Source organism: Neopelma chrysocephalum, unplaced genomic scaffold, assembly GCF_003984885.1.
Source record: "Neopelma chrysocephalum unplaced genomic scaffold, ASM398488v2 Primary Assembly neopelma1_97102, whole genome shotgun sequence".
Taxonomy (NCBI): Eukaryota; Metazoa; Chordata; class Aves; order Passeriformes; family Pipridae; genus Neopelma; species Neopelma chrysocephalum.
The window spans coordinates 3,502,224-3,523,533 of record NW_020925744.1 but is presented as its reverse complement, the minus strand read 5'-3'; the positions used below and the strand labels follow the sequence as shown (position 1 = coordinate 3,523,533).

Here is a 21,310-nt window from a genome sequence, read left to right as displayed (position 1 = left end):
TTTTCATCTGGCATAGTTTAATGCAGACCAGATTTAGACATTCAAATTAGTACTGTTTAAGCTCTTTGAGTGACATTTCCAATTAAAAATAACTTATTCAGTTTTCACACAAACAGTAAATAGAGTTTTTGATACTGCCCAATCTGAAACTGAATCTTATATAAAATTAGGAAGAAAAGAGAGTCAGGCCATTTTTTGAAATTAACCAAATATTTCTAAGAATGAGGTGCCTCCAATAAAAACATTTTGCCAAGCTCAAATGTTGGCGGTAGTACCTGAGTAGCAATGTGTGGCAGTAGACAAAGCTTTCACTTTTTGTTTTAAATCTACTAATTACTAACAGGTCTTCACTGGAAAAAAATCCAAATTATTTAATTTAATTTTGTTCTCCTTTTATCACTGTCTTTCCTCTTGTCAACATTTCATGCTGGTGTCCATGAAGCAATCGTTCTTTTGAGATGACACTGACGAGGATGTGGAGTACACAGGTAAAATCATCCCAGTACTTGAATATTTCAGGCTTATTTCCAAGTACCACGTTAAGTTCTGGAGATAGCCAAACCTTTAGTGAGCTCACTGGCTGCAGGAGCCTGAGGAACACACCCTGCTGACACTGCTGATCTGCCTCTTAGTTTATCACCATCTGCTCTGTGTGAGTTTCCAGCCTACCTTCTGTTGCCTCCTCCTCCTCAGGCTACCCCCAACACCTTTTCGGTATTTCTCTCTCAATTAATCCCAGACCTTTTCTCACCATCCTCCACACCTCTACAAAACACTCACTTGAGCCAACAGGGCACAATCCTGTTTTTTCACTCCCCACTCTCTCCGGCAGGAACTGAGAACTGGCACCCTTTAATTGAAATGCCAGAAAAAGCTCTGGCTTAAAATAAATGGTCACGGGATCTTCTTTATGTTGACTTAACCAGGCTCAGGCTTGCCTGAGCCTGCTATGACAGTGTGGACTGTGGCTCCCCTAGGACACCAAGCATATAGCAGGCTGGAGCAGCAAGCACATGCCCTGATGGTGTTAAATCATACATAAACCAGCAGCAGCAAGCACCTTCTCTGACAATAAAAAGCAGAAGCTTCATTGTAACTCATTTAGCTTCTCTTTTCAGACACAAACTCTCTCTATTAGGCTCCTGAAATCTGTTTTACTTCAGGGAGTTCAGCTGAGCTCAGAAACAAGTCTGGCAGCACAACCCCCTGAGGCAGAAATCTCCAAAGCAGGCACACCACGAAAAGCATTGCCTGCCTGTTTAAGATTAATCTCCCCTCAACACTCACTGGAGTTCAGCACCTCTGGCATTTGTGCCTTCAGCCCTCGGGACAGGCGGGAAGACAGCCATACTACTGATGTGTGAAATGCTTGGAAAAACAGTTCGAAAAAGCCAACGGGCAAAATCAGCATCCTATTACTTTGCTAATATCAACCAATTTTAGCCTGCCTGTTTTGATGGCCCTGAAACACTGCACCTCACTGTCATGATGCTGGTGCTAGTGCAGATAACAAGAGAGAGCAGGGCAGATGCAGAAAAAGGTACACAAGCCTGAAATTAGGAGCATCATTTTTGTAAAAGCAAAGGTAAAAAGCAGTGTTAGAAAAATGGTGATCCAGAAGGTCCTGAGTAGAAACATTCCTTTCACCATCAAAACCACTTAACCAACAAACTGAAGATGAAAAACAGAAGAGAAGACTTTTACCACTACTATCAAGTTTCCTCATACAGGTGTTTCATGAGTAGCTATTCACAGGCACAAATATTTACTGACACTGTCAGGTAGATGTTAGTCTGCTGTGAGCAGCTTAGGTGGGTGTGCTATACTCAAACTTTACATGGCTGATATGAACACTAGCTTTGGACTCACTCATTTTGCAAACATGCAGACTTCTAAGTCTCCAAGTTTCCTAATTTATGCATTTAAAGAGTTGGCAGACAATAACACAAGATATATTAACCTGCAGAATGTTTCAGTTGTTGAAATTTTTACACATTTTCTAAGAGCATCATCTTGGATTCAGGCTCTGACTGCCCTGGTAAATGATGATATGATGACTTTCACATATTGCAGTGAGAAATGCGTTTATTTCATACACGCGTTCATAATTAACTTTAAAAAGACAGCTAGCACTATCATATCTAACAAAACTTCTTTATCCCCTTAGAAGTACTGCTGTGTGTATCACTGCGTGCATCTCCATCTGAAGAAGTCAATTTTCTTTCCAGGCCCTGGGTGATTATGTGTCTGAGCACCAGCTACAATTACTGATGATATGAGGGAGAGCCATGCACACAGTGGTCATCAGTGAAGACTAGACATCCCTTCCTGGCACCCCTCTTCCCCTCTCTATCCCCTGATGCTATAATTGTCAATTTTACAGAAAGTATGAAGAAGGATATCAGCTGTGCTTCACGAACTCTGGCAGCTCCATTCCTGTGCACAGGGTAAGCACTCCTGCCTTCTCCAGGGCAAAGGCTGGGTGAGCAGCATCGGTGAATTTGTGCCTCATGCTGAACAGCACCAGTCCTCTCTCTGCATTGAAGAACAACAGTCTCCCACTACTGTAATCCAACAGAATGCCAATCTTGGCCAGGTGTTCTGTCACATGGACATCACTCATCACACCAGTGTGAAGAAATCTGTAAAGACAGCTGTGGGGAAACGGAAACCAGAACACAGTGAGCCTCCTCATGACAATTTACCAGAAATAACCTGCGGCTTAATTCCAATCTATTAACAGGTGGCTGCATACACCAGCTTACCACATGGCAACAGCATTTTGCTCAGTATGTAGGCAAACCAAATGTGGCATCCCTTCAAAGCCCTGCCTGGCATGCTGATGAGCCTTTTCACTTGGCATCTCTGGACTCTTGGAATAAAAACATCTTGGATGTTTCATTTAGCTAGTTGTGTTCATACATCCATATGATTTCACACTGAAAAAAGCACACTTGTTTAGATCAAGATCACCTTTACACTGTTAGCAGGGTGATACCTTACAAACCTTCAAGCAGCCTGGTCTGCTACCACAGACTATTCCAGCACCCTGCAGCCCTGCCACAGGTGATAGGCAGGTGACAGGCAGGTGAGTGCCTATCAACTGTGAAGGACAAGGCAGGAGAAAGCATTCTCTATTGAGGCTTGACATCTCTTGTGGAAGGTAGTGGATTATAAAAAGACTGCCTTTATGGAAATAAATACACTTGCTGGGTTTAGTGAATCAGTTCAGGATATGAGCCTGGAATGACAAAGCAGCAGCAAACTTGTTCTTTAAGTTTTATTCACTGGTTGAGTGAATAAAGGATGATAAACTCTCTGTTTGAGATTAATTTTATTTTTAAGGTACTTTTCTATGGAGGTATATTTAAAGTATTTGTTAAGGAGGTCTAAAGACCTTTTGTAGTTGTTCTTTTCTTTTTATTCAAATTTGCATAAAGAAAGTAGAAGAATCTTTTCTGCTCTTATAATTCTTGAAGCGGTCCGGCTTTTTTTTCATGAAGGACAAGTAGCTTCCCAAGCAGCTAGACTGACTTTTCTTTACCTGGTTTGTGTAGGACAGCACCGCATGCACCAGGAGGTATCACTCAGCCCCAGGACACTGCTCTGTGTTATTGTCTCATAGCAAATCCCAATCCTGTAGCTTCTGCAGGCAGAGACAAGAATTTCCCAGTAATGACATCCTTGAGCAGGCAGCAGTTCACCCAGGACTGAAGGAAACCTGTTTGTGAAAGAAACATGCAGTAAAATGTGTGTTGTGGTAGACGAACCATATTGTGATATTTCTTTCAGCCACATCATGAAGCATCATCTAAAATTACTAATGAATTGCACTCTGCTGTTCCAACTGCAGGGTTTTATCAAAGATTTAAATGTTGTCACTGAGAGTCTTTCATCTTTGCACTGAGATGGTCTCATCTAAAAGATGTCAGATTTTGAAGGCTTGTTCAAACTAGAAAGCGCAGTTGTTTGAGTAGTCATAGTGACAAACATCTTGTGTACATTCAGTTGTAACAGTAAAAAATATGCTTAAATCACTAAATCCTCATCACCTTTTGAGAAACCGTATCAGTATGCCACAACTTTTACAAGCGGACCTGTGCCTATGATAGGACTGATGTCAGTACGTCAAAAAATCCCCCAGGTTCACAACGTATACAGCTAGCCTGGTACAACCACGCTAAACATATCCCAGAAGCACTTCCTAGTTCTCTGAAGCCACAAATACTTTGGAAAACATTACCAATAATGCCCTCAGGAGAGGAGCAAAGTATGCAAGATGGATTACCATAATATACCTACAAATCTGACCTTTTCAGGGCAGCAGAAAATTGCTTTGAGACTGAAGTGCTCTGATGGATTAAGCAGTGACCATGGGCTGAAGAAAATTGAGCACTGCCAGAGATACCACTGCCTTAGACTTCCTAGTCATACCAGAGTGTGGCACTGAACTCTTCCCAGCACCTACATCAATGCTACCACTGTCTTTATTGAAATGTTGCAATGCTTGAAAGGGGGGGAGGGCAGATCGCACAAAGTCCAGGGGCTGCATGACAATGATTCAGTTCTTCTGCACAATTGGTATCATGTGAAAGCTGCCTATAGGCAAAAATAAAAGTGAGGGATCTATCCTAAACCCCACAGAGCAGTTACACTCATCATGCTGCTGCTCACCCAGTGAGTTTAGTTTTCTCAGGAAGGTGGATCACCGTCGCATTGGAGGAGATTTGCAAAGCAGGATGGGCTGTGTCACTCAGCAGGCGAAATCGAGTTCCTGGTACAATTGATGACAAGGAAACAGCAGATATGAGAAGCTGGCTACTTTAACACAAGACAAATCATAAAATGCTAAGCAACAATAACTGCTACCTTAGATGGACATGGTTGTGTCTGTTGGCAGGTAGGAGTGACAGAAAATTGGGTTCAAAAGCAAGGAGTCTTCCAATCTGTGCCCAATTGGGACAGCAGTCTAACATTCAGAAATGCAGCTAGATGATAAAGAAGTCTTCAGTATTTAAAAAAGTTGAATAATTTTCAATTATTTGTTTTTTCAAAATAGCAAATTTGAATTTTGAGGCTGATTTGGAAGAACCATATATTATTTATCTGGGAATCTTAGGGTTTAAGTCATCCATTACATTTTAAGACTGTTTTGCATACTTCCTCATCACTGAAACTCAAAGTCCATAAGGTTTTAATTGTGAGAGCAGTTTTTTTGATGTCGTTGGAACTCTTATCTGAATGTGTTCTGTCGGACTCATGACACTGAGATTGCCTGAAAAATATTTAATCACTTCATATCTGACAGAATTCAATATTTTTGTTTCTGAGGTCACACCAGCTTTACATTGACATAAATACACAAACTTCAAGTGAAGTAGTCCTGATTATGCTAATTTTAAGCAGAAAAAAACTCATAAAAATTTGAGTTATTGAGATAAAAAATTCAATAGCTTGTTCACTCCCAAATTGGGAACTTCAGATATGATTTTCAAAGAAAAATGTTTGACTGCTTTGCCCCTCCATGCCATTGTTTTGACATCAGGAAATTATGATCTACCTTTAGTTGAGATGAGAGCTGCTTCACTTTGTTCACTTGTCCCAAATGAGTTGACAGCTCTCAAGTAGAAGAAATAGTTCACATTGGGCTCCAGGGGTACTTTCAGTTCAGGTTTCTTTATACCAGCAAAAGATCTGCAAATTTTGAACATACATGAAAAGGTATGCACTTACCCAAACTAGGAAAGACTAATATAAGCAAACAGCTAAGCTTCCTAACAGTATTGTTGACTACTGAAACATCAGGCACCGCACAGAAACTCCAAATTAGAAAGGTGAACCCTGTTTTTACAAACGACTGGGTTTTATAGGAGCTCCAGTGTGCAACTTGAGGGATTGTTCTCAAATTGTCTGACAAATTTTCAGGCCCTTGTTTTTGTACCACCTTCTCACTCAGTGCAATCATTTGGTGTAATGATCACTTTATGTTTGTTTGGCAGCATAATCATCACATAAATTTCAAGCAGCACAGAGTCAAATCCTCATCTGCCTCTTGTGAAAAGTCTGCTTTACAAAATGAAGTTTCTGAAGAAAAATCCCACCCTTTAATTAATTCAGTTGCATGACAGTGAATGCACTTGTGTTTTTACTGTCTGGGCATGCACTGCAAATCTGAAAGAATGGCTACACTTATCTAAGGCCACACAGAAATCATGTACGTCATTATAGAATTATCATGAAATAGTGATTCACTTTCTTATTATGAACTCCTTGCTCACAATCCTTCAACAGCTAAGTCTGGGCCCTGTCTCCCTCACGCTGCTGTGCACTCAACTGGGCAGTTTTGCAGAAGGCAGCAGCAGAGGAGTTGCCTTTGTACAGTGCCCAGCTTTGACTAAGTCTCCCCATTGTGGTGCCTCAAAAGCTCCACACCTCACATCCTGAACCATTGGTGTCTTCACATATTGCTGGAAAACAAAAGTCAGCACCCACTCAATCTGCTTCACAGGTGCTTTGAAGTACCAGAGAAAGGATTTTGGATGGCTAGAAAGATGCCAATTTTATTTTCTGTTTTTTTCAGGAATATGAAAGATTGGCTTAACAAATTCTCATGCACTGGATTTTAATTTTCCTCATTTTTGTCTCATATGGTAACAGCAAAGCCAGACAGTATATACACACTGCATTGTATGCCTGCAGGTAAAGACCGTTTATAAAGTACCTAATGTCCTCCAAAAATGCTTTTAGGAATTTTCGAGGCAAGTATTTATATTCACAAACAGGAGGCCTGCCTTTGGAGAGTGTGCAAGGCACTTTCCCTTCCACGTTAGCTTTGAGAGTGGAGCCCACGATGGTCTGTCCCCCGCAGACAATGCCTCTGTGAGAAGCTGGATTAAACAAATTACCTTTCCCAGTACAAATTTCTCTGACCCCAGAGGAGGTCAGGCAGGCGAGTCATCAGTCAGACCGAATCGTTGCTATTCATTTGGAATTACTGTTTTTCCCCATATACCCACCAGAGGGCAGTACAAACTGAAGTATAATCAGTGCTCATCCATTGGGATTTTTCACATGCCTGCTTCTGCTGCATTTGTCACATCAAGGTAAAATCTCACAGCTGTTAACGCACCAGATTCCTGCTAACACCACACAGATCTCTTTCTAGGAGGATGTCATCTTGGGAAAAGTCTGATGCATCATACTTATTAGTCTGTAACAGGTATTTTACACTGACAGTCGTCACTGAAAGTGATTGAAAGCTTCGAAAAAAGCACTGGGTGCTCCTGTGATCTATTCTTTCAAATTAAAAGAATTCCAGGGCATTCAGGGCTCCTGTGTGATCAGCACAGGACTATGTTACTTTTGAGGAAAGTGTTATATTAATGCTGGAACTGAGGCAGTAAAGAGAAGTGATTGCAAACATTGTAGAAATTGCATGGTTTGCTTCACCTTCATGACTCTCTAAAGCCCTGACCACATGAGCACTTCAGCAAGGCACTGAGAGTCCATCAGACTGGTTGGTTCCTACTAGAAGATTTAGGGAAGAGATGTAACCTGATAAACTGCCTGATGAGGAACCTGAGCTCTTTAGACTTGATAGAGGAAAAAGGCTCATCTGAGTATAGAGGGCAAGAGAAAAAGGGGAGTTGAAGAACAAGATGAGAACTGTGAAGAGAGGCAAATATGAAATAAGTGAGAGAAAAGAAAAACAGGATAGAGCAGAAGTAGGGGAAAAGAAGTAGGTACCTACGCTTTGAAGAAATTTGCCCACGCTTCCTAGGCAAGACTCACCCAATTCTTAAAAGGACCATAGTGACATCTTTGATGTGAATCTTAAGGACAGACCACCAGAAAGGAGTTTTGAGTAAATACTTACAAGTGAGATGAAGGCGTGACACACTAAGCTATTCCTTGAAAGCTGTTTGTGACAATATGTAGTACAGCACAGTAATGCCCTGTAAATGGCTCTTTCTTCTGTCTTCTAAAAAATGACATGTAAGTCAGCATCCTTCCAAGGAAATTAGATCTTTTTCACTACATGCTATTTATCTGATGATTAATTAACAAACCACAAAATTCTAAATTCAACTAGACAGTTATGTTCTGGTGTAAAGAATAGACATGGGGTATTCATATTCTGAAACTGGATCCCAGAGACTGGATATTTAGAGAACATTTTGGATCCCACCACTTGACGAATAGGGTCAGCCACCAAAGTTCAGACTTGGGTCTCTTACAAATATGAAATTATTCAAAGAGGAATTTGAATTCATGTTTACATCAGAGACCAATAGAATGCCTCTTTTCGGTTGTAATGACTGAGACAGAAAAATCATGACTTTAAGCAGATCCGGTCTGTAAAAAAGTGATCAGATTTTCAAATAGCATTCTCTGCTTGGTAATCTATTTCAGCCAGCTTTAAGCTGCCTAATAATAAGAGCCCATCAATTTTTTCTACAATTAAGGCTTAAAAACAGTCCTGTTGCTGCCAACTAATGAAACAGAATATGCTGACAAAAAGGAATTTCTTTTGATACATTCTGAGCCAGGTCCAAGCTCAAAAGAAGCTGTTTGCAAAGAAGAAATAGGTCTTGTTATCGATTGCCTTGTCTAGAGGGTAGGGTGAAGTGGAAGAGTGAATACTGAGGGCTCCCCAGCAATCACTGTAGTTTGTCATGCTTCAGGTTAACCCTGAAAAAACAAGGATGAGGAGAAAGTATGATTAGTGGTCAGCTTACAGCATCCAGGTTATGTGTAGGAGAAGGTGAGGGAAAATGCATCCTGACAGTGTTGGTGGAAGCCGGTTTCATTTCTGAGTTCTTGTAACAAGCACTGCAGCTAGATCTTACTCAAGCTCACCTTAAGCACTAAACTGTAATTTTGAAAGAAAAAGAAATCCACCTACAACATTTCTAATGTCAGCTATTTTCTACTTTATCTACACTTGCTCACTTTATAGAAGATTGGAAATGCAATAATGTTATTATCAAACCGTGAGGTATCCTGGCCTTTAGATTATATGTTATCTTATTTGCACTGTCCTCTCAGTTTCTCACTACAGAAAATAGTGCAGAGAAATTTAAGAAATATTTGAAGTCAAATATTTTAAATATCTCCTCTAAATCCCTCTCATTATAAGAGGAATCTTTAAGTCTCAACATACAATCTCCTAATTTCAGGTATGCGCTATTCAAAGCAGAACAAAAATTGCATGTTTCTTCACCTCTTAATTGCCAAGGAATATTATAGTAGCAGCTGTCTGTTAAATCTGTGATTTCCCTGATTTTAGGGAAATCTGATGCTGTGTTTTGATGCACGTTTCTCTCATCAGCATCCTCATTTATTTCAAGGAAACAACATCTAGGGGGATTTTTTTGCATGAACCCAGCAAATTATATGCCTTGTAGGGATTCACAGCACCCTCTGTGCTGTAATTGTCATTTCCACCACCAAGATCCCACTGAAACAATACCTCCAGAGCTGTGCTGGTAGCACTGATGTGGAATTAGAGCTGAAAGTATGCAAGCTTCTCAAGATACATGTAAAAGCAAATAAAAGGGGTGCACCATGAGTGGAAAAAAAACTCTTGAAGGTAAAAATGATGAGCGAATAGCCCTGAGTTGGCTCCCGGCTGTGCCACATGCTTCCTCTCCCCTCCTCTGTTCCAGCTCTGGCTGTTTTGGGTTTAGGTCACCAAAACACCACCTGCAATGGTACTTGCTGCTATCTGTGATGGCAGAGCCAGAGGAAAGAAAGATTCTGTATTTCCTGTACCCTGTTTTCTGAGCTAGCAGGACAATCATGGGGGCAGTGCAAGAGGAGGGAGGCTTGCTCCTCTTGTTCCAACATTAGACCTGCTCCACGAGGAGACCGAAATTTTCAGTTGCTAGAAATGCCAGTCTTGCATTATTGGAGAGGAAGATACTCAGGCACTTCCACTTCTACAAGCCCACCACATACTGCACTAATTTCTGCCTCCCTGAGTCTTACAGATTTCTCATGATGTGATACAAGCTTTCCATCTGAACAGCCCACATATCTAATCCCTGGACTACATTTCTCACAGCTTTCCATCTTCCACCCACAACTCCATTGACTTCTCAATAAAAAGAGGATGAACAATAAGAAAATAGCAGAGTACTGGAAACTGAAAGAAAGATTTCAAAACCTCACTCATAAAGATTCTGAAAAAAGATTCAATCTGGGAAGGGGTTTTAAAACCACAGCAGCAGGCCAGGGACTCATTGTTGCCAAAGATTTAAGATGATTTTATATGAAAGCATGTCTTGCCTCAGGTGGCAAGCTGGCAAGGTGAGAGAATGGAGAAAGAAAAACATAGATTTCAGTGGGGTTTTGTTTGTTTGGTGTGGGAGGATTGTTTCATTTGTTTGGTTTGCTTTGAGGTTTTGTTTGTTTGTTTTTGTTGGTTGGGTTTTTGTGTGTGTGTGTGCATGTGTTTCTTTGGAGGGGTTGGGTGGTATTTTTTTTTACAATATTTGAAAGGAAATTTTAGTGAGATTTCATTTCCAGATGTGCTTAAAATTCTCTCCCTGGGGAGCTGGGACTGCTCCAAGGACCTCTTCTGAGATGTTCAAAAGCCTTCTGGACAACTGGCTCTGAGTGGCCCTGCTTGATCAGGGGTGTTGCTCCAGGTGATCTGCAAAGGTCCCTTCCAACCTTAAGCATCCCGTGATTCTGTGACATACAGAAGGTTACAGGGGGTTGGCTCAGATCAGGGACTCCACGCATGTCTCCAGCTGTTCAGTGGGGACATTTTTCCATGCCTGCTCCCTTGGCAGTGTCCTTTACCTTGGGTGAGCTCCCGAAGTGATACCTCTGAAAGCAGCACTGTGGGATGGGACTATGCTGCTTTCTCCAGGACTTCTCTTGAATGTTCTTCCCTGACCTCTGCTTTCAAGCTGTGCTTCCAGCAGCAGCTGTATGAACCTTCCAGGGTTGCTGAGAAATGTGTTTGAACTTCCGCCCAGGAACTAGGAAATTGCTTAGCTACAGGGCTGCCTCAAGCACAAAAGGCACAAGCTGTCTGTGAAGGGGCTTCACATTTGGCTAATCCCCAAAATGAATATTGCTCAGGAAACCTGTGAAGGACTAACTCCAAGATTTCAAAGAAAGAAGACAGAAGAAATGACAGCATTTCAGGCCAAAATTCTGGATGTGCATAGAGATTGTTTTATTTCACTTGATATTGGCTTCTAGCCAAGTTGATAGATTTCTAGACCTCAGTTTCACATTAGGGGCCTTGGATGGGAGTGATACAGGCAGTGTGCTCCATCCACCAGTAAGTTCTTTTTTCCTCAGCTTTATACAAAATCTTAAACAGAAATCTTTAAAAAAATTTCTCCATCACTGGCACAAGCTGTGACATTACAGAAAATTTCCAGGTTATTCTCAGGGGATTGATTTCAGAAAAGGAAAGAGATTAATTGTTTTCAGGAAAAATAAGTGGCAAAGCATTAGCTTTGACATGCAAAAAGAGGTCAGAGCCCTTATGTAAATAGAGAATTTTAAACTACAGCAATTCTGAGAAAATTTGTGATTTTGTCCTGTGGGAAGTTTTCACACTTGTCACAGTAAAAGGCCAGCTTCTGCCCACAGGGAGGCCAAAAAGTCAAATGTGACTCAGTATAATTATAAACATGTTAGATTTTGCATAAGGTCACTCGAGAAAGTGAATGGGTCAGTCCTGGAAGCTTTTTGCCACAGTTATTATCACACAAACTGCTTGGTGTTATCAACACCTTGCTTATGGATTACAGGAATCAGCACACTCTCTCATTCTTTGAGAAAAGAGTCAGTTTCAGTTAACAGCACAGAAACTTGAGGGCAAACAAACAGCACAGGTTTTGGGAGCAGTTACATTTTCTTAGACCCTGTTCTCTTCAACATCTTTGTAAGTGACTTGGACACAGGACTGGAAGGGATACTAAGCAAGTTTGCAGATGACACAAAACTGGGAGGAGCTGTTGACTCTCTCAAAGACAGGGAGGCCCTGCAGAGAGACCTCGACAAATTAGAGAACTGGGCAATCACCAACCCTATGAAGTTCAACAAGGGAAAGTGTTGGATTCTGCACGTTGGGTGGGGCAACTCTGGATGTACGTACAGACTGGGGAATGAGATGCTGGAAATCAGTGCCACAGAAAGGGACCTGGTGGTCCTGGTCAATGGCAAGTTGAATATGAGTCAGCAGTGCCCTGGCACCCAGAAGGGCCAACCGTGTCCTGGGGGGCATCAGGCAAAGCATCGCCAGCCGGTGGAGGGAGGGGATTGTCCTGCTCTGCTCTGCACTGGGGTGGCCTCAACTTGAATATTGTGTGCAGTTTCGGGCATCACAAGATAGGAAAGACATTGAGCCCTCAGAGAGTGTCCAAAGGAGGGCAACAAATATGGTGAAGGGCCTTGAGGGGAAGCTGTATGAGAAGCAGTTGAGGTCACTTGGTGTGTTCAGTCTGGAGAAGAGGAGACTGAGGGGAGACCTCATGGTAATCTACAACTTCCTTGTGAGAGGAAGAGGGGCAGGCACTGATCTCTTCTCTGTGGTGACCAGTGACAGAATCCAAGGGAATGGCCTGAAGTTGTGTCAGGGGAGGTTTAGATTAGACGTTAGAAAAAGGTTCTTCACCCAGAGGTTGGTTGGGCACTGGAACAGGCTCCCCAGGGAAGTGGTCACAGCATCAAGCCTGAAAGAGTTCAAGAAATGTTTGGATGATACTGTCAGGCACATGTTGTGACTATTGGGGATGGTTCTGTTCAGAACCAGGAGTTGGACTTGATAATCCTTGTGGGTCCCTTCCAATTCAGCATATTCTGTGATTCTGTGATCCCTGAAAAACAGCAACTTTAGCAGGCTGACAGGAACCTGATGGCCTCATGAAATATGCATGAAGCAGAGCAGGTCACCTGCTCTCCAAGAGGAGGAGAGCTGGATAAGACTTCTTCTTGGTTGCATTAATGCAGCACACTGGTACTGCATGAAAAGAAGTCTTCTACCCACAGAGAAATTTTATTTCAGTTTTCAGCCTACTTTTTGTAAGGAGCAAGGCATGCACAATTTCACTGTTGTACTTTACTACAAACCTATAAACTCTTCAGTCCAGTTAAGTAATTTTGACTGCAGGGACTGGGGCTCTTCCCTCTCTGTCACATCTGCATAATGGTCACATGAACTAGCCCCTAGGTGAAGACCTTACTCAGGCTCCTCAGGAAGTGAAGACAAGCTCAGCTGAGCTGAGGCTCTTTCACAGGGTCCTGTGGCCAGTCACCCCTCTTCACTTCCCAAAACTTCTCAGACCTTTGCAACTGAAGTTTCCTGGAATATTGTCACTGTTTTTAAAAAGCAAACAAACGAAAAACCCCAGGCCCCAGGAACATACAAACAACAATATATTTCCCTGCCCACAGCAGAGGGGTTGGAACTTTATGATCTTTAAGGTCCCTTCTGACCCAGGCTATTCTATGATTCTATGATTCTAGGATAATTTTCTCTGCATTTCAACGGTGCGCTATTTCATGGCTCAGTGGTGCCTACATCCCTCCTCGCCCTCTCCTCTATGCAGCACAGTCTGGGGAAACCAGAAAGGGTCTGGCATAAACCGACACTACCTCGAATTTCAAAGCTACTCTCAGACCCCTGTGGCACGCCTGCACAGCCTGGAGGGACTGAGCTCATCTGTGCTTTGAGGGGGCATCTGCATGCACATCCAGACAGCACAGATGGGTCACCAATATTACTGGGACATCCATATCACCCTTGCTAAGCCCGGAAGTGCTTAGCACCTATGTCGTTCTCCACAAAGCAGAGAGCAAACTGGTCCAGACTACCCCATCTACACAACTCTCCATGGAGCTGAGCTGCTCTCCTGTGCCCTACCCCGGGGCTCCAGCAGCTGCGGGTCAGCGATTGTTTCCCCAGCCAGCATAGCTCTGAAATTTCTAGTTGATTGCAAACAGCACAACATCTCTGGGGTTTTGGCCCAACTGAAAGGGATTGTCCGATTAAGTGGAATAAAAAGGAAGTACTTTTGTGTCTCAGCCTAATCTCGTGGATTAGTGTCTGTCCCTTAAATTCCTCAGCACACAGATTTCTTCCTCGCGTGGTAGAAGGCAGAATAATCTCTTGCATAACGAACCGTGGCTTGGGGGACGGTCATTAGCAGCTGCCTAATCTGACCAAGGGGCTTTTGTGACTGCGGCACTGACCTGAGACCTTCTCCTTCTGGCGAGTGCTGTCGGCAGTACTCCAGGATGAAGGACTCTGCTGACATGGAGCCGGCACGCCAGCGGACAGTGGCCGTATCCCAACACACTGTGCAGTCCTCGGCCTTGATGGTGGGGACAGCGGGTGCTGGGGGACACAAGAACACGTTAGCTGTACTCCGAAGAAGGTGCCAGTGGCTGGAGGGTAATGTTTGCAAGGGAAAGCAAGAGTCAGTTCCTTGAAAACCCACGGGATAGTTAATTTTCCCCATCCAGCAGTGATCTTTTGCTTGTGTGTCAATAGCAGAGGGGTACATTACAGGTAAAAAATATAAACATGCTGGGAAAGTCCCTGTGAAGATCTGTGCATTTCTACACATCGTTAGAATGGCAGTTTAAATTTTTATGCCTTTCCTCAAGCACATTTTCCTCATTTCTGCCAATCTCCAAGAAGCAGAGAACAGAGGCAGCACCGCCTACGGCTCCCCCTGCACCACCTCAATCCTGTCCTCAGCAGTGCCTGCATGAGTTGCATCAGAAAAAATGTGCTGTTGCAGAGAGATGCTGACTTTCTGTTTAATTATGTCCTGGTTATTTTTGCAAAGCTAAAATTTGGTCCTGTAATTTCTCCTTTTAAGAGACTCAATTTAAGAACTACAGAGCCAACTGCAAGACAGAAAATGGAATGTAAAATAGTGCACTAGATGCAAGTAATCAAAAGCTGTTGTGTGAAACTGCACATTCACCACTGTAGGATGAGAATGGATCAGTTGTATTCTCTTGTTTTTTCGCTTTCTGAGAAATAGCAACTTAAAACACCTTACGACCTGTTGTGAAACTCACATAAACAGTCTTGATACCAATTCTGAAAGAAAAGTTATTATTAAAAAAAAAAAGTCGTAAAAAGTCATTTTACTTTCAAAGACACAAGGTTCCAAATAGGAGGCTTAAGACAAAAGCTGAGATTAGACGATTTTATGACAAGATAATCTAATAGAACTGCAACAAACATTCTAGATGCATTCTGTCTTTTAAGAAAAATAATTTGTTGTTAGTAGAAAAGGAAAGAAAAACACCCAGAAGTATTAACAATTTCCTGGGTAGTGAAAACCAGGAGGCTAGTGGTTCAGACTAAGATTTACTTGATGTTTTACTACAGGAACAGCTAACATAGGTATTCACCAGAATGATGAATTTGTGGGATAGAGTCTCATCTGCTAATACCTCTTTGTAGCTCCCTTAGCAATAGTTCCTTTTTTCTCCTCAGATATATTTGATTATCATCTGTTTCTAAAAGCATCTGTTCCTAAAGAATGAAAAATCAATAGCTGAATTCCCTAATACCTGCATCCAGCAACTCACACATATATCCACATCTATGTATGTGTAAACAGCATGTTACAAGACATGAGGCTTTTTTTTATTTTAATTTGAAAATATCCATCTAAAGATTAACTGGAATGAGCATACAGAAAAAGCTGTTGCTGTGCTTCTGAGATTTTTTTAACAAATTAGCTGCAGCTGGAACGCATATCTAATTTCATCATAATATTTCAGAACTCATTTAAGTGTCTTTATAAGAGGCAAAGAGCCAAAGAGCCTGAGAATCACATGGGTTTTGAGCAACAGCAGAAGGTAGGTTCACTTCTATGTCTTTAGGACTGCAAAGAGGCTTCATGAGGAGATCAGTTGTAGGGGAGGGGTTGGAGGGTAGAGGGATTCTTCCTGCCTTCAGCATCATTCCCTCACAGAAAATACTGCTTGGAACAGCATGTTCCTCAGTGTGGGGAAAGACAAGCTGTGAGCTTGGGAAGTGGAGGAGCATGAGTCAGGAGATGCTGGGGGAATGCCTCAGCAGCAACCCCTGCATTGCCCACAACTTCCAAGACCCACTGTCACCTCCACAGGTACAATGCCAACAGAGAAACTTTGTGAGGATTCCCAACACCCGGAAGAGTCACACTTTTGTTCAAGTATTTGTGTGTATTTTCCCATACCTACATATACCAGCAAATTGTCTTCTTCTATGTGCCAACTTTTAATCTGAATTACTCCCCCGGGCAGATGAAGCTTGTCAGCCCTGTGAGGCCATCCATCTAAGAGAAGGTCACTCTAAACAAACCTACGTCCTGAGGACCTCACTGCCATTGTCCAAGCTCGCTTGGCCCCGGCAGATGAACCTTAGGATTAAAGGGTGGGCTCAGTTCAGCGCATGCTGTGTCTCACCTAAAAAATCCATTGCGCAGGCTTGAAAGGTAAAAAAAGACCTTTCCCAAAATCTTCGTTCGCGAAGACTGGCCATACTAAAAATAAACTCTAAATTCTTGCTTCTGAGTTCATCAGGCTACTTGAAGAATTGAAATATTTTTTCTTTATATCAAAGCAGCTGGACTCCTTTTGAAGAACAGTTTTCCATTACTGGTGCTTATCTTTCTGGATTTGGTGTTGAGGAGATGCAGCAATTTTGAATCAGTTAGTGCTCAGCAGTGTCCCCACAAGTCCATCTGGGGTTCAGTGCACTCCAGAGGGAGTTCAACTCACCTTTGAGAAAAAGTGTTTAATAAGCCCATATTTATCTAGTTTATTTGTTTTCTTAAAGAAACAGGCCAAAGGAAGCAATTAAAGACTCATGGAAATCAACTTTTTTTTAGAAGGCTTCCATTTTGGGAAAAAATATGGTGATCCTGATGCCAAAAGACAAAGAGAGTTCTTAAAAATAATGGCTTCAGAGAGATGGAAACCTTTTTTAAAAATCATAATTTATTAGCTAATAACAACAACTCATCATTATTTGGGCAGAAAGTCTGCACCATGTTCACAATTGCATTGTTGAGGCCATAAAATTTGAATTTCCACTTTGAATTATCAAAAAAATAATCTTTCTTAAAATATGAATCGCAAAATAAGTATTAAAGAGAATTATTAACAAATTTGAAGTCTAGTAAATTAAGCAAACGGCTTGAAGCTGTGGGTGCTGTCAAGTGATTTCAACAATACTCTCAGAATTTTTTCATTAAGAAATTGTTAAATATCTTTCCCTGTATTTGTGACTGCAAGAATGGAATAATTGCTTTTATCCTGTAGAACTGAAAAAATTGTCTGTCAGGAGGGCCTCAGATACAAGGATGCTTTACCTTGTTTGTAATTTAAGAAGCAATAGTTTTGTCAATACAAATTATCAAAGAAATTAATGCTCAGAAAAGTGAATCAGTCAAATGAAGCTCATAAGAAATACTCATCTAATTACTCAATTTATACTGCTTAAACAACAGCAGAGCCTCTCAGCCACACCTGAGATTTGTGTCCCACTGAGCAAGACACAGCATGTAAAGCAGACCTTCCCTTGAAAAATTAATAACTTAAATCAATGCAACATAGATGTATTCAGGAGGATGGCAGAAAAGTAAAACACACAGCCATCTTCTCCACTGTGTGCAGGAAAAGGAGCAGTAGCAGGGAGCAGGCAGGTGGCTTTCCCAGAGCTTCCCTGGAGCACTGCAACACAATTGAAGAGAAATACATAATGTGCTGCCCTAGTGCCCCAGCCATGTGGCCTGAGTCTGGAAACATCTTCAAAACTGAATGCCTTCAAGTTTCCTGTCAGAAGCTGTAGTGGTTTGAACCAGGTTTTCCCCCTGAAACTAAGAAAGTGGTAACCCCCAGGGGGTGGTGACCCTTGGGGCTTGACCAATCAGTGCTCCTGCAAAATATAAACATATCTCTGGAGACCGGAAAAGAAGCAGTGGTTCTTGTGGTGAGAAGAAGAAGAAGTGGCCATGTTGTAGAGGCCACGAGGAGAAGGGGCTCCGGCCCCTTGGGGGCCTTTGTCCCCCCCAGCCCCTGGTTGGGGGGCTGCAGGGACTCAGAACAGTGTCAGACTGGACTGAGTGCCTGTGGCTGAGAAGCTGGGGGAGTTTCTCCCCGGTAGGAGCAGTGGGAGACGCTGGGAGCAGCAGCGGAGACAGCAGCGTACCGGAGCAGTGGCAGAAGGCCAAGCAGATAAGAAGCAGCAGAAGCCGGTATGCAGCTAAGACAGACACAGAGGTGTCTGAGGAGAAGGAAAAGCAGCAACAAGACAAGAGACCCGAGCCAGCAGCAGGAAGAGAGTTTCGGAGGGTAAGAACTGGACAAACCAAAACCCCCAAACTCGCTAGAGACCCCTCTGAGAAAGAGGAGGGGGTGGTGGACTGAGTGGAGTCCTAAAGTGCAGTATGCACTACAGAGAGGAGCTAAGAAGCTCCAGCCTCCTGAGAGCTCAGCCAGGATGGCCAAAGGAATGTGTGTGGAGGGGGTGACCTTGGGTTTCCCCCCCTTTTGCTGCAGCTTCAGAGAAGCTGGCAGCCATCTTTTAAGCAGAGCACAGAAGCTCTGTGAAGGGGCTTGATTTCCCCTGAAGATACCAGACTGTCACGAAGACCCCCGTGCTTCGTGATATGACCGTGGTGGAACGACCTTGTCTGGGGTTACGTAGTCCACGGAAAGACCCCCGTTTTGAGGACGGAGGGCCGAGGGGCTTGGAGACCCCCTTGTGTGTGCTGGCAGAGAGCCAGCAACTACTACTGCTGCTGGAAGAGAAGACACAGAGAGCCTGCTGCCTAGAGAGAGCCTGCTGCTGACAGACTAGAAGGGGTCTTTTCTTCTTCTTCTCTCCTGGACTTTTATTTGGAGGGAGAAGAGATTTGGCCCATTATAAATATTATTGTCATGGTAAAGATAGATATAGAGTTAAGATTGTATGCAGTGTATTATAGTATTTATTTATGTGTATAGTCTTTGTAATATATTCCTTCCCCCATATTGAGTCTCGTGTTTTTGTCTGGAAAACCCATCTCACATGGGGTTGAGATGTGGGTGGGGGGCTAGGAATCAGAATTAGATTTTGGGCCTGCTCAAACCATGACAGAAGCAATTATGCCTCTATCATCTTAGCAAAAGGGGAAATGACTGTGAGCTGCCTGCTATCTGCCAGATGGGCTGAATGAAGCATTCTTCTGTTTCAATAACACTGTGGACTAGAATTTGTCTGAGAACCTGAGGCTTGTAATAATCAAATGTCAAAATAATAATCAAATGGCAAAATAAATACATACCTGTTTTAAAAATGGCTTTTTCACTGGGTAAGCTACAGCCTGTGCCATTCACGGCCATGACCCACACACTGTAGCAGTGATCTGGCTCCAGGTCCTCCAAAATGCAGTGACTCTCTTTCACCGTCACTCTGTACTCTTCCACTAGGGCTAAGAGAAACACACACAAGCATGGAACATCACAACTCGTGTTGCACTGGTAGGGCTTACAGTTCAGCCTCTCAACTCACATATTAAAAACAGTCAATTAAAAAAATTCAGAAAGCATTAGTAGCCAAGTTCTCCGTATCTTACACTGACTCGGTTCTGACATAAAGTTTTTGATGTGCCCTTGAATTGAGTGTACACAAATGCCATTGATGGCAAGAGGAGATTATGGCCTCCTGCTGAGGACTAGACTGCAAGTTTGGGATGCACAACCAGCAGTTCCCAACCCTGGTTTATAACAGGCTCTATAACATAATAATTTCTTATAATGAACTATATAGGACTTAGCAATAAATTACCTATTGTAAAAAGCCCTTAGCATCCTTTAGCCTGCACACACATGTGCAGAGCCTGGTTGCTAAAGCTGATTTTATGATCAGTCTGAGCTTTTTAATGAATGAACATTTCAATTCCTTTTATTTAATTTCACATTTAACATTTGAAATATTTTGAAAAAAATCTTCATCTACATGTGGAAATACTGATTACCTTTTCCTGCTGCTTTTTTAGTGAATACATATTTCTGAAGCATGTGCAGGGCCCTGAAAACCTAATGAAGGCTGTCCCTTTGGGAGACCTATCTGCAGTCCCCGTGAGTATCCAGGGGCAACATGAACAAGTCCTCTCTGGAGGTCAAGTCACTTTGTAAAAGGGCACCTCAACAGGTGAAAACAATGGCCCTTCACTTTACAGATCATGATATTTATCTTGCATTTTGGAGGACAAAGGGGAGGAGGAGAAACATCATTGCCCATCCTTAGTCCTACACATGATGTCTTCACAGCTGCTTTTCTTTCTGTGTCCTTGTCATGCTCCTGCAGCTCATATCCCCTTCTGTTTATCCCAGACCAGGGCAGAAAGAACTCCTGCAATTGAGAAGGCAAGACTTTACGCACCCCCTGCATCTTTGCTGGCTTGCAGCTCCTCCATACAATAGACCTGGAAGCAGTCGATGGCATCCCCATCATTCACGGACCAGTAGACAGCAATGGAGGTGCTGGTGGCTGAGTTTGGCTCCTGGGGTACCACAGTCGGTGTCTGTGGGACTGAGAGGAAAGTCTCCCATTGTTATACGTGCTCCTGTGCTTTCAGCCAAAATACTGAAAGATTTGTGAGGCAACCCAGTTGCTTATTTTCATTCAGATGACTTATTTCCACAGGGCAAGTACAGCAGGAAATACAGAATACTGGTGCAGTTTTAGAACAACAGGTCCTCCTGAACTAGGAGCAGAAAATGCATCTGCTCCACACTGAAAGCTTTCCATTTCCCTCACAGTCTGGACAAAGTAAGATCTAGTCCTACTACTGGGACCACCCAAACCCAGCATAAAGTGTTTGGGTGGTCCCCAAATACCCTCCTCCAGAGACAGATGTATGAACTGATCCCAGAAATGTGTGCAGGGGAAAGGACCTGCCACACTAGGAGGGGATTGATCCAGTATGCCAATACTACAGATATTGACGGCAGCAGGAATGTGCTTTAGGCAGAGGAAGGCTCTAACAGCACTGGGCAGCAGGAGGCTCCCTGAAGCCTTGGGTCTACCCCTGCCCTGAGGTGGACTCCTACAGCACATGCACCACTCAGCACTCCTTCCTGGCATAGTCATTTTTCCACAGACCCAAGGGATTGAGAATCCTTGGTGTGCAGGTGAACCTGAATTCTGTCAAAGCACTTGAACCCCATAGGACAACCAGTATCATTCTTCACGAGGAGTGCTTCAAAGACTTTCAAGGCTCCCCAAATTTAACATAAATTTTGTCTCCTGATTGACACAGATCCACCCCAGATGAGATATTGT

General features: G+C 42.8%; 1 protein-coding gene across 1 annotated transcript in view; it reads right to left on the bottom strand.

The window, feature by feature from the left end:
- Window positions 1-2,067: 2,067 nt before the first annotated feature.
- CMYA5 (cardiomyopathy associated 5) overlaps window positions 2,068-21,310 on the bottom strand; it is a 48,098-nt gene continuing 28,855 nt past the window's right edge. Inside the window, exons 7-13 of the mRNA XM_027671367.1 lie at window positions 20,408-20,557; window positions 19,308-19,454; window positions 14,221-14,365; window positions 5,561-5,694; window positions 4,675-4,774; window positions 3,545-3,721; window positions 2,068-2,654 (exon numbers count right to left, since the gene is read on the bottom strand). Coding sequence (XP_027527168.1) covers window positions 2,402-2,654; window positions 3,545-3,721; window positions 4,675-4,774; window positions 5,561-5,694; window positions 14,221-14,365; window positions 19,308-19,454; window positions 20,408-20,557 — 1,106 coding nt within the window. The 3' untranslated portion in view covers window positions 2,068-2,401. The remainder of the gene's footprint in view (window positions 2,655-3,544; window positions 3,722-4,674; window positions 4,775-5,560; window positions 5,695-14,220; window positions 14,366-19,307; window positions 19,455-20,407; window positions 20,558-21,310) is intronic.